At 42.2% G+C, this 13,197-nt stretch overlaps 1 protein-coding gene across 8 annotated transcripts in view; it reads left to right on the forward strand.

Moving 5' to 3' along the window:
• dpf3 (D4, zinc and double PHD fingers, family 3) overlaps positions 1-13,197 on the forward strand; it is a 124,383-nt gene that overhangs the window by 87,569 nt on the left and 23,617 nt on the right. For 2 of the 8 annotated variants that reach the window (XM_043698365.1, XM_043698366.1), the window contains 2 exons: positions 7,765-7,893; positions 11,995-12,107. In XM_043698365.1, coding sequence (XP_043554300.1) covers positions 7,765-7,893; positions 11,995-12,107 — 242 coding nt within the window. Of the gene's footprint in view, positions 1-7,764; positions 7,894-9,534; positions 11,918-11,994; positions 12,108-13,197 lie in introns of those variants that run through there. The other 6 variants (XM_043698367.1, XM_043698368.1, XM_043698371.1 and 3 more) reach the window with 5 other exon arrangements.

A 13,197-nucleotide genomic window follows, 5' to 3' on the forward strand; every position in this document is an offset into this window, starting at 1 on the left:
ATACAGATGATAATGGAATAGTGTAGGTTAGATGGGCTTCGGATTGGTTTCACAGTTCAGCGAAATATCAAGGGCTGAAGGACCTGTAGCGCGCTGTTATGTTCTATGGGAGATTGGATCGAATTTATTTGAACATAGTCCTACAAACTGGTCCGTGCCAACCAAAATGTCTGCCCATTTCCTTGCACTTGGCCCATATCCTTCTAACCCTTTCCATGTATTTGTCCAAATGCCTTTTAAACAGTTACTGTACCCACCTCAATCATTTCCACTGGCAGCTCATTCCATATGCGTACCACCCTCTGTGTAAAAGAAAGTTGCCCATCAGGTTCCATTTATTCTTTCCCCTCCAACCTTAAACTGATACCCTCATATCCTCGATTTCCCCAATCCTGGGAAAAAGACTGCATACATTCATCCTATGCTTGTCTCGCATGATCTTGTACACCTCTATATGGTCCCCCTTCAGTCTCCTAGACTCTAAAGAATAACGCTGAAAATGTGTTGCTGGAAAAGCGCAGCAGGTCAGGCAGCATCCAAGGAGCAGGAGAATCGACATTTCGGGCATGAGCCCTTCTTCAGGACCTGGACAACATATGGGAAAATAGTATGTATAGCATCCTGGAGTTGCTATTGACTAGGAAGTGAACTGGATTAGCTATGTTCATAGTGTTGCTACAAGAGCAAGTCAGAGGCTAGGAATCCTGCCACCACCTTGAGGTCAGGCTGGGTGTTAATATTTCTTCTAGTTCTGTTTATAACTTCTAGAATCCTATATACATTTTAATCAGCCTTCTCAAAATGACCTGTTTTTTTCAAAGGTGTTTGTCAGTATGTTCCCTATGGCTTGGGCACCCCATTCTGACGGCGTATCATTTAGTTTAGATTACTTTGCTTCATTCTTATCAACCTGTGACTCATGTGCCTTGTGGCCAGTGTCCCTCAGTGATCTTGACCTGTCCTTGGGTGATTGCGCCCAGCAGGGGATAGCATTGCCAATAGCTATTACTCCTCTGCTGGCTTTGGCTGCCATGACAGCTGCTTGCCTGTGATTAGTTATCCACTGTCCGGGCTTGGGTTTCTATCTGCAGAGCTTTTGATCCTGGAGAAGGTTCCACCAGTGTCTAGGAAGATCTTCCCCCAAAGAAGGTAATCTAGGGCTCTCACTGGTTGTCCAGCAGTGGATGAGATCCTGGTCACCTATGTGATAAGTGAGCATACAAATGATTATGTTTGATAAATTGCTGTTTAGACTTCAGCTGCAGTACTCTGGACAATTCTAGGACGCAAGCTTCAGAAAGGGTGTCAAAGCCTTTGAAAAGATACAGAAGGAGTCAATTAGGATGTTAGCATGAAGGTGGAATTTCAGTGATAAGAGACATTCAGATCGATCTCCTTCCAACAGCAAAGATCAAGAGATTTTTGAGGTTTTCAAGATTACATCTTTTGACTGAGCAAAGTAACCAAATCTGGCCATTCCCACAAGTGTGAGGGTGCCACTGGCAATTTTTGTTCTTGTTGACGCTGTGAGCATTGTCCCACCAAAGCAGCTATGTCAGCATCTAGCCTTGGCCACCAGACATAGCTTCTTGCTAGCATCTTCATCTTGGAAACCCCTGGATGACCCTGGTGGAGTTCAGTCAGTATCTGGCAGCGACCTTTACCTGGGACAATCACTCTTGCTCCCCATAGTAATAAGCCATCCTCACAGTGATCTGGTCCTGACTGATCCAGAAGGGTGTTAATCTTGATTGTAATGGTCCTCCTGTTTCCCCATTACCAGCAGCTGTTTGCTTTGTTAGAACAAGATCTCCTTGTGTCCAAAGAAGGAAATTGTCAGAAGGGTGTCCAGAAAGTTTTAAAACCAGCACAAAGTCTTCCGGGAAGGAACCACCGGTGGAGTATCTGACCAAAAGGCGTGGCTCAAGGCAGCCACATTAGCCACTCGGCTTCCTGGGCTGTGTGCATTAACTGAGAATAAGGGCCCACTGCTGAATTCTACCAGAAGTCATGGATGGTATTGCCTTGTCTTCCTTCGGAAGGTGATTGTGATTTGTTACTAGGACAAATTGCCATCCATAAAGATACTGATGGAACTTCCTCAGGCCAAAGATGAATACCAAACCTTCCTTCTGTATCTGGGCAGTTTTGCATTTGGCATCAGCCAACATCCAGGAAGCTATCAGGTGCTGCTCTCCTTCGGGCTGCTGGTGAGCCAACACTACCCCACACCATACGGGGATGCTTCACACGTCAGCTTCGGATCATAATGGGCCAACACCTTAGGTGACAGTAGCTGCTTTTTCACCTCCCTAACGGCTACTTTTTGGTTATGTGACTCATTTCCAAGGCTGACACTTTTTCAACACAGGTGACAAGATGGAGGCCAGGTTACATATGAAATTTCTGTATTAATTCACCAACTGAAGGAAAGGCCGAGGCTCTAGGGTAAACTTGGAAAGCTGGGGCTCTATTGAGCGTCCTTACTTTATCTTCCAATGGGTGTAACCTGGTTTTGTCAACTCTATGACCCTGCTAGGTCTGTTGGGGTGCTTGGAACACACATTTTTCCCCTCTAAGGCATTAGTCCGCTTCAGAGACACGTTTAAGCACCATGTGCAAGTGCTCTTTATTGATCTTCCCATTATCCAGATAAATGGGGTAGCCCTTGTAAAATGTTCTCCATGGTCCACTGGAAAAGGACACAAGTTGATGATACCCCAAATGGCAGTCTTGTATATTGTGGCATCCAGTTGCAATTGCAGGTAGGTGTGGCTCATGTCCAACTTCATAAAGAACAGCTCCCCCCCTCCCCCTCACTGCCATTCTTGCATACAGATCCTTGATGAGAGGGATTAAGTATTTATCCAGCTGGGGGAGGCAGTGTATCGCTTGCTTAAAATCCCCACAAAGGCAAACTGAACTGTCAGGCTTCACAATCGGTACGACTGGTGCTGCCCATTCTACAAGCTGCAGTGGTTTGGTGATTTCTTTGCCCTCCAGCCTCCTGATTTCTGCCTCTATTTCTGCCAGCAAGGAAAATAGCACAGGGCGGGCCTTGCCAAATTGTGGAATTGTTTCCTGGTCAACATATAAACTGGCTTTGGCCCCTTTGAAAGTCCCATGCCCCTTCTGTGTCTTTCATTAGGACTGCAGTGGGACAGCCATTTTCTAATTAAAATATGCTGAGCCAATTTAGGTGACTCTTTCTCAACCAATTCTGCTCCAATGGGCTTGGGCCTGAGCCTCTTGCTACCATCAGTGTTAATTGCACCAACTGCTTCTCAAAGGAGACCAGAACCAAAGTTGTTCCCTTATTTGCAACGGTTCCCCAACATATGATCTCAGTCTGGCTGAGGTCTTGCTCAAAGTCCTGAGCGAATCTTGTTAAAGACTGGTTCTAACAACCATTGATACAGATGTACTGGTATTGACCTTCGTGAGAACCAGATGACCATTTAACCAAATGTTAATTTTAATTAGTTTCTGATTTGGATGTCACTAAATTTATTCCAACGCACATGTTGGGGGACTTTCCAGGGTGCAGACTACTATGGATATCAGCCTTCAAGGTTTCTTACTCAAGTCAGGCCTTGTAGGCCTCCTTTGCTGTCTTGAGTCCACACACCAGCAGCAGCTACAATGGTTTGTTGGCCGAAATCCTGAAGAACTTCTTAGCCACTGGGGCAAGGTTCAGCTTTATTGTGGGGGGGGGGGGGCCAGCCTAGGGGTCCCTGTGTTCAGGATATGCACTCCGTGTAAATCTGTGATTACCTACACTTAAGTGGTGTTCCCCAACTGAGTTGGACAGGTGAGGGTATCCACTTCTTTTTGGAATGCCTGTAGTTCCCATACTCCACTTGCTGAATTTTCTAATGAGTTGTAGTGCCTGTTTGAGGTCCAGCTGGGCTTTGGCTAGTAAGCACTTCTCCACGGTTATGTCATTAATCCCACTCTCATCACTACTGAAATAAATGCAAGGAGGCTGGTATCCTGTCACCAAGTCACCCTTTATTTACTTGTGCATAATATCAGCCAGCTTGGAGTCAGTCCCCCTAACTGAGGAGATTCTAAATCCCCTGTTTATACTTTTTTAGGAGATTCTAAATCCCTTTTTTCTTTGTTATCCCACACTACTTTTTTCCCCCACAGCACCCATGTTGTGTGTCTGTAAGTGCAGGGACTCCGTGAAGACACCATTTGTACAAATAATTTTATTCAATATTTCTATCACCAGGGAAAAAAACACCTATGTGACTAGGGAACCAGTAAGAACAAAAGAGAAGTACAGCACAGGAACAGGCCCTTTGGCCTTCCTAATTAAACTAAAAAAAACCTTCTACCCTTATTCTGTCAATATCCCCCTATTCCTCCCTACTCATATAACCATCCCGATTCCTCTTAAATGTCGCCAACATGCCTGCATCCAACATGTCTTCTGGCAGTGCTTACCAAGCCCTCTATGTGCAAAACTTCTCCTGCACATCTCGCTTAAACTTGCCCCCCTCACCTTGAATCTGTCCCCGATAGGGGCAAAGCTTGCATGAAGAAAGATTGGTGGAATTGGGTAGGGATTAAATCAAAATAGAGTTGGAGGTGGAAATAAAGTACTGCAACCCTGGGGTACCCATCTCTCCCTAAAGGCATCAAGGGCATTGTATGTGCTCCCTCTCCAAGGTCTCCTGGACTTGAATGTAGTCACAGAAGTGGGGCAGATCTATACATATTTTTTTTTTCTTTTCTCACTTGTGGTTAGCCAGCTTGGAGTTGGTCCCTGAACTAAGGAGATTCTAATCTCCTGATTATCCTTTTTTTTTCCCTACCCCCTACACTACTGCTGTATGACTGGATTAGAGTGGTGCTGGAAAAGCACGGCAGTTCAGGCACCATCCTCGGAGCAGTAAAATCGACGTTTCGGGCAAAAGCCTTTCAGGGCTTTTCTGATGAAGGGCTTTTGCCCGAAACGTCGATTTTCCTGCTCCTCAGATGCATCTAGACTCTGGTTTCCAGCATCTGCAGTCATTGTTTTTACCTGCTGTATGACTGTACTGCTTGCGTTCCTCAGCACCCATGTTTGCATGTAGGTGCAAGATACATTGTAAACACCAAGTGAAAATAACTTTATTAGCATTCCACCACCAGGAAAGACACCCATGCAGCCAATGAAACAGTGACAAGCAAAGCCCAGAATAAGCAATGCTTACATGAAGAAAGGAGGTTGGGGACTAAATCAAAATAGAATTGGAGTGGGAAATAAAGCATTCCATTTCCTCAGTGTGCACCTCTCCCTAAAGGTATGCAGAGGATTGGTGGACACTGCATGCTCCTTCTCCAGTGATGCCCAGGCCCGAACATAATCCCTGTTTATACCTTTTTTTTTCCTTTTTTATTCTTTTTACTGCCCCTACATTACTGCCTAACTGCAGTAGTGCTTATTTTTCCTCCCGCACACGTGTGTGTGTGTGCAGGTGTGAGACACAGTGAAAGACACAAGGTGCACGAATCTTTATTCAGTTTCCACCACCAGGAAGAAAGGAAACACCTGAGTGGCCAGTGACAAAGCAGTGTCCTTCACATCAAAGGGCAATGTTGTGTGATCAAACAGTGAAGGGGAGGACGGGGATTAAATCAAAATAGAGTCGGAGGGGGAAATAATACACTCCACTCCCTGCGGTGCCCACCTCTCCCTGAACAACTCCAGGGTGTTGGTGGACACCGCGTGCTCCTTCTCCAAGGACACCCGGGCTCTAATGGCCAGTGACAAGCACTGCCCTTCACATCAAAGGGCAGTGCTGTGTGATCAAAACAGTGAAGGGGAGGGTAGGGACTAAATCAAAATAGAGTTGGAGGGAGAAATGATGCACTCCACTCCCTGCGGCGCCCACCTCTCCCTGAACAACTCCAGGGTGTTGGTCGACACTGCGTGCTCCTTCTCCGAGGACACCCGGGCCCTAACGTAACCGCGGAAGTGGGGCAGGCAGTCGGCCCGAACGACCCCCTCCACGGCCCGCTGCCTGGACCTGTTAATGGCCAGTTTGGCCAGGCCCAGGAGTGGACCATCCCCGGTTTATATTTTTTTTTTCTTTCTTTTTTTTTCTTTACCCCCACACTACCGCCTAAGTGCGGTAGTGCTTATTTTATCCCCAGCACCCATGGTGTGTGTGTGTGCAGGTGTGAGACACAGTGAAAGACACAAAGTGCACAAATCTTTATTCAAATTCCACCACCAGGAAGATAGGAAAACACCCGGGTGGCCAGTGACAAACACTGCCCTTCACATCAAAGGGCAGTGCTGTGTGATCAAAACAGTGAAGGGGAGGGTAGGGACTAAATCAAAATAGAGTTGGAGGGAGAAATGATGCACTCCACTCCCTGCGGATGATCCCCTGTTTATTTTTTTCTTTTTTTCTTTTTTTTTTCTTCCATGGTGTGTGTGTGCAGGTGGGAGACACAGTGAAAGACACAAAGTGCATGAATCTTTATTCAAATTCCACCACCAGGAAGATAGGAAAACACCCGGGTGGCCAGTGACAAACACTGCCCTTCACATCAAAGGGCAGTGCTGTGTGATCAAAACAGTGAAGGGGAGGGTAGGGATTAAATCAAAATAGAATTGGAGGGAGAAATGATGCACTCCACTCCCTGCGGCGCCCACCTCTCCCTGAACAACTCCAGGGTGTTGGTGGACACCGCGTGCTCCTTCTCCAAGGACACCCGGGCTCTAACGTAGCCACGGAAAAGGGGCAGGCAGTCGGCCCTAACGACCCCCTCCACGGCCCGCTGCCTGGACCTGTTAATGGCCAGTTTGGCCAGGCCCAGGAGTGGACCATCCCCGGTTTATTTTTTTTTAAAAATTTTTTTCCTGGTTATATTATTTTATTAAACAAATTACAAAAACAGTTTACAACAAACAGTTACATTTACAGCTGCATACAAGAGACAGCAATTTTACAAGGGAGAGGAGCAGCAAAGCCAGGCCCCAAACCCTACCATACATTTTTCAGGGACATGAGGACAAACCTCAAATCCCAGTTTCACAAAGATATAAAGAGACAACAGCAGTGACAGTTGTACATTAGACAGTACTGTTACATACAAAAGTGCAGACAATACAGACCCAGCAAGCCCCCGCCCCTCCCACCTCATCCCCGGTTTATATTTATCAGCCAGGCCTTACTGATTGGCCCAGATTAACCACCTCAATCAAGGATCTCATAGTCTACGATATCCACCTGGTTCCAGTCACTACAGGAGGAAGTTCAGGAGCCCAGGATCTTAGCTGATGAAAATATGCTCCCCAATAGTAGACTGATCGAAATCAAAGATGAACAAGACCAAGGTTGAAGAGATGCAGAAATTTGAAATGTAGAATCAGAGGGGATGACAAAGTGGCAGAGGTGGCACCATGAAGGATTTGGAAATGCTGAATTGCAGCTTTGCTCAGCTCGAAGCCAGTACAGGTCAGCAAGCTCATGTTGAGGCATCATTGTCCATGATAGAAATCATCTCCCTAAAGTGGAGAAGATTGGACAGAATGATTATGCTAGTGATGTTTTTTAGACAAAACACTACCCACGATATTCAATAACCATTGTTTCTCCCTTTAACTTTCTTTGGTCTATGTTTATGTTCAGAATAAAGATGAAGAAAAATTATTTTGGAGGGAAGGGGATTCTAGATTGTTTCTGTGTAATTGTAATTTAGTTTGTAAATGCGCTGCTTAAGAACTGTCACTCTAATGCTATTTCCTTGATATTTCTACAGCTCGGAAAGGTCCAGATGGGGTGGTAATTTCCAATAATTACTGTGACTTCTGTCTTGGTGGGTCAAATATGAACAAGAAAACAGGCAGGGCTGAAGAGCTGGTCTCATGCTCAGACTGTGGGCGCTCCGGTAGGTACATCCCTGGAATTCTACCAAATTATCTTTCAGATGAACTCATTGACTTGCTTGATAACCATGGGACCTGGGAGACACATAGCGCTGCTATTGTCAGAACAAAATGATTAGTGCCTTGAGGAGAGACATGCACAGCTTCCTCTGAACGGACGTGCTGTGCTGCACCAGATATTTGCCAATAACAAAAATATATTTCAAGTGCGTTACTGACACTAGATTTTGCTGATAATGAACTAAGAACACAGGACTGAAAGAATACCAAGCATACAAACTGAGAGAAATATTAGAATTTGCAAATTAAATGTCAGAGTAATTTTCTTTTTTAAACATCATGTTAGTTTTTTTAAAAATGCTTTATTCCATAGCCTAACACCTATTTGACAAATACAGATCAGAACTTTAAATTGCCACATAATTTTAACTTCACACTAACTCTGTGGTTGATGACTGTTTAACAGTTGGTGAAAGCTTCACACCTATTTGCTCGGCAGTTGAATTGTGTAATGTACAAGGTAGAATACAACACATCTCATTTTAGCTTAGTTTGCAGAATAGAGCAAAGGAAAGGTGAAACCCAGTTTTGGCTTTTAAGCTATGGTTCCTATTTCTTCACTGTTCTGACATTATTAGTGAAATTTGCAGCAGTTTAGTTTAGTATTTTAATATTGCAGTGATATTTTTAATTTTTCATTACATTTTCTCACACCCACCTCTCCTTTAATCAGTTTTAAAACAAAAATGAGACATTTCAATTGATGTACCATTTATACGCTTAGCTTGTGAATTTTAGCTATTGTTTTTCTGTGTTATTCCTACATCCTCACCATTCCCTAAAAATGTTCCTGAGGCTACTACTTGTGTTTATTGCATCGACATTCGAGGTTACGTGGATGTGAATTTGAGCTGCCTTTTTGTTGTTTAAAATACATTTCAACCCAGACTGATAGAACTGGAAATAAAAAGAAGTGCTCACACTAACCATAGATATCAAGTAAATAAAGGAAATACTGAAAAAGCCAAGAAGTCTGATCAGCACCCAAGAGACAAAACACGGCAACATCATGGGGAACCTTGCAGATATAACCTTTGTTTCAACCATAAGGATAAGTTTTTATTTAATTTTTATTTGCTTGTCAGGCATGCTGTGTAACCCCAACAATTTTTAATAATTCAAGCAAATTGTAATTCATCAAGAATTATAATCAAACCGGAGTGACCAAATTTGGATTTCCACAATGTATTCCACCAAATACTATTTCAATATAAACAAGTCTAGTTTAAAGTATTTATGCAGCACACTTTAACTGGTTCCCAAGATACTTTGCATTTTATTTTTTAAAAAAAGAAGTGCTTAATTTCATTTCAGAAAATTCAGATTTTGTGTTTGGTTCTGAACCAAGTAAATTAAGAGATTTATGTTCTTCTAATCTCATGATTAAATTTAACCCTTTCGCTGACTGATTTGTAACAGAAATAGCAGGGTCTGAAGTTAAGATTTGAGGATTCTTGCTAGCATAGATCTTGTTATTTCAGAGGTAGGATCTATGATTGATTTTTTGATTTTTTTTCATTTTGTGTGTGTGTGTGTGTATTGCTGTACCCATGTGCTGATATGTACATCATCATACATGTTAGCTTATTTGGGACAAGGAGCCATAAAGGATCTGGACTTGCGAAATGCAGAGGATTTGTTTGGTGCATCGTCTGAAAGTGACACTTCCACATTTCATGGCTTTGATGACGACGATATCGATGAACTGCTATCAAACAAAAGTGTTCATTCACCTGCTAATAAAGATGCAGATAACAAGTGCAGCAGCTAAATACGTGAATTGTGGGAAATACCTGCTAGCACACACAAAAAAAAACACAATCGGGCGAGATTAAATGAATGACCTTGACAACAAAGAAGGCTTGTTTAGCCAAAAAGCTCCTGCTGAATTCTAGACCTGTTTTCATGTGAAACTGGGCTGTTGAAAATGAGCAGAGTCGATGCTTTTGTTTGTTCATCAGTAAAGAAGAGAATCTCTAACTCTGAAGATGATCAGGATTTCTTTTGGCTCGTGATTTGTGTGTTTTTGTTTAAAACAAATAAGACAGACATTTGACTGATCTCCCTACATTACTGAGTGAATGGGGGACACAGGGATCTGATGTACTGTGGGCGATACCACTGAGCTAAATGGACTTGCCCTTACAAAGTGCAATCAATGGCTTTAAGTCAACTAGCTCCCTCCCTTCAGCAGGCAAAGTTGTCTTGACCTACTTTTGCCGTGCATATTACATCGAAGCTCCTGGCAAGTGGAAACGTGGTCTCCAGGCTCCACTTTACACCTCTTGCACCTGCAGTTCCAAGCTTTTGTGGCAATTAAGTTCACTGTGATACACTGAAGGAAGTGGAGTTTATATAAGAAAGAGAAGTTTTAATTTTTTGAAGGAAAAGGAAACTATGTTTGTCCATTCAGGGACTTGTACCTTTTTTTTGGTTTGAGTTTTTTTTTGGTCAGCTGACTTTCTTTTCTGCTGCTAAAGCATTTTGTTTCCATCGAATGAAGGAACCACATCATTAGGCATGTGTTCTGATGACAGAAATAGAATGACACCAGCGACCTTTTTGATCCTGTTAATTTGAAAGGAGTTCATCATTTGCATTGCAAAGGTATGTGTGCAAGACTTTTGTTTTTAATTCACTTTTAAACAAAAATTCTTAAGCAGAATTGCATGATTTGCAGTAATTGCTTTTTTGTCTTGTTGGCTTAACTCTTGTGGTCTGGGCAGGTTATGTATTCTATATTAAAACTGCAGATGTATTGTTTTGAAATTTATTAATGCAGCACATTTTGACCTGTAAGAAGACTCTCTAACACCATGCAGCCTTCTAAACAAACAGCTCTCCTCTACCATTCCTCACCACAGAATTGCCTCGATGCCGGTGGTTACCATGCAAGCCATTTCCTGGAAGGAAGGCCAGAAATGAATTGTGACCATTTTCCCATGGAATTTTGCCTCTTTAGCAACTCCGTTATGCGACTCAGACTCAGGAAGGCCCTGAGAATGTGCAGTATGAAGGATGACTTCATTGTGAATTAGATGTTTGTATTTATTAAACTGACAGATAAGCTGCTCTCTAGCTTTTTGGAGGGGAGGGGAATGTGTGGTAATATATTGAATAATTCATGTATTTGGAAATATTGAACTTTACCCAAAAAATCCCGACTATTTTGTGTAAGTCTTATTTTTCTCTCTCAAAAAAATGCATCATTTTGAATGATGAATGTGTTGGCTAGTTTTACTGATGAATTCTCTAAAAACTGAAATCAACTCTGCTCAATTTTGTTGTCAAAGCCATTTGTTTGAATCTCAGTAGGATTGCTGCAAGTGGATGTGGTAAGTGTCAGGTGTGTCTATCAGATGTCTGGAAGTCTAGTCATTACTTTCTATTTATTGATTAGTTTCACTGTAATTTGCTGTAACCCCTCTCCCCAACCCTTTGTGAAAAAGTATTGTCACCATCAAGTGGATGGTATTGTTTGTTGTACAATGTTAAATGTAAAAAAAATGTTCTTTATAAACTGGATTAAAATGCTGCTGAGCTTATAAAGTTTTTATTTGATAAAAAAAAATAAACTGCATATTGGTCTCCCTTTGTCCATTTTACGTGTGGCATTTTTCCTTAATTTCTGACTTGGTGTTTTGTGCGTAGCTTGAATTTGCAATTAATGTTGGGTTGAATTTTTTTTTGCGTTTGATAATTTTATAGACCTGGTTAGTTATGTAGCTGCAGCATGTTATATAATAGCTGACAAACTTAATACTTAGTAGCCCTGCCCAGCAGCGAAAGGGTTAATGTTTAGTTAAAAAGGTCTTAGTTGTTTTTCACGCGCTCTGTCCCATTTTGCCCCCCTGATCCCCCACATACCACCAACCACTTCTTTCTCTCTCTGACTCTGTCTGTCTGTCTGTGTGTGCGTGTCTCTTTCTCTCTCTCTCTTCCCCCCCCGCCCCATTTTTTCTCTCCCCTCATCTCTGTTTGTATCTTTCTTGCTGTGAATTAAGAAATGTATATAAACATCTCCTGTTTGTGCATTTCCTCAGGTCACCCCACCTGTTTACAGTTCACAATAAATATGACTGCAGCTGTGAAAACCTATCACTGGCAGTGCATAGAGTGCAAATCCTGTAGCTTGTGCGGGACTTCTGAAAATGATGTAAGTTTTCTTTTTGTAACATCCTCTTGTGTAACCAAAGAATAAAATAATATTGTTTAAAATTGTTTATCTAGTTGCTGTTTGCACTCAAAGTAGCTATATCTTGTTTTATTGAATAAATAAGTGTCCTGGGTCTAAATCCCTGATCAATCTCAAAGGATGGTTGTGAATTGCCATATTCCGCTTTTAAAAAAGGGAGATTGGACACATGTTTGGGCAATATTTGCTACTGTGAACCCATCTTCCCAGATTAAAAGTGATCTTCAGTTTTCAGTGTATAAATATGGTTTTTATTTATAAACTGTGCTGTACTGAGGAATCTCTGGCAACTGTCTCATAACTATAAGCTTTCCATTATTCTCAAATGATTCACTAGTGCTCCTTAAAAGACAATGTCCTTGTCGCAAATTTTGGACCTGCTCAAATCCGTTAGCAAAGCATCATTCATCCTTAAGTGAAAACTCTGCTTTAACCTAGCCTATAGGGTATTTTAAAAGTTAGCACAAATGCGTAGTGAGATAGTGAAATGATTTTAAAGTGTTGAGGGCGGGGGGGGGGGGGGGGGTGGGGGCAGTGTGTTGTTGATTGGGATCAGCAAGGGAAAAGGGGAGATTGAGGAATCAGTACAATCCATGTATTGATAATGCTGTTTCTTCTTACCCCCATGTGCTCAGTGGTTTGGGGGAAGTCCCAGCAGAAAGATACACTGTGCACACTTTATTTGCTCTTTGTTATAACAGTTTGTTAACTATGCTTGCTTTTTTGAAAAACAGTACAAAGCTGTTCAAAAGGGTTTTAGTAAAGTCAACAGTTTAGCTGTTCTACATTTGTCAAGATAGGCTTGCCTATTTAATAGGACTCACTACTTTTGGAATGTAAACCACTCCGCCCAGGTGTATAAATAACATGCCATAAATCTGTGACGTTCATTATGAGTCAATATAAACCCTAAAATGTATACCAATATGTATTTGGAGGGCAAAATAAAATTTATATGTCCTAAATGTTTCATCAAATAGTGTTGTTATTTCTCTTGTTTGAAACATAGAACGGTACAGTATAGGGACAGGTCCTTCAGCCTACGATGTTG

The sequence above is a fragment of the Chiloscyllium plagiosum genome, chromosome 10, assembly GCF_004010195.1.
Source record: "Chiloscyllium plagiosum isolate BGI_BamShark_2017 chromosome 10, ASM401019v2, whole genome shotgun sequence".
NCBI classification, from domain to species: Eukaryota; Metazoa; Chordata; class Chondrichthyes; order Orectolobiformes; family Hemiscylliidae; genus Chiloscyllium; species Chiloscyllium plagiosum.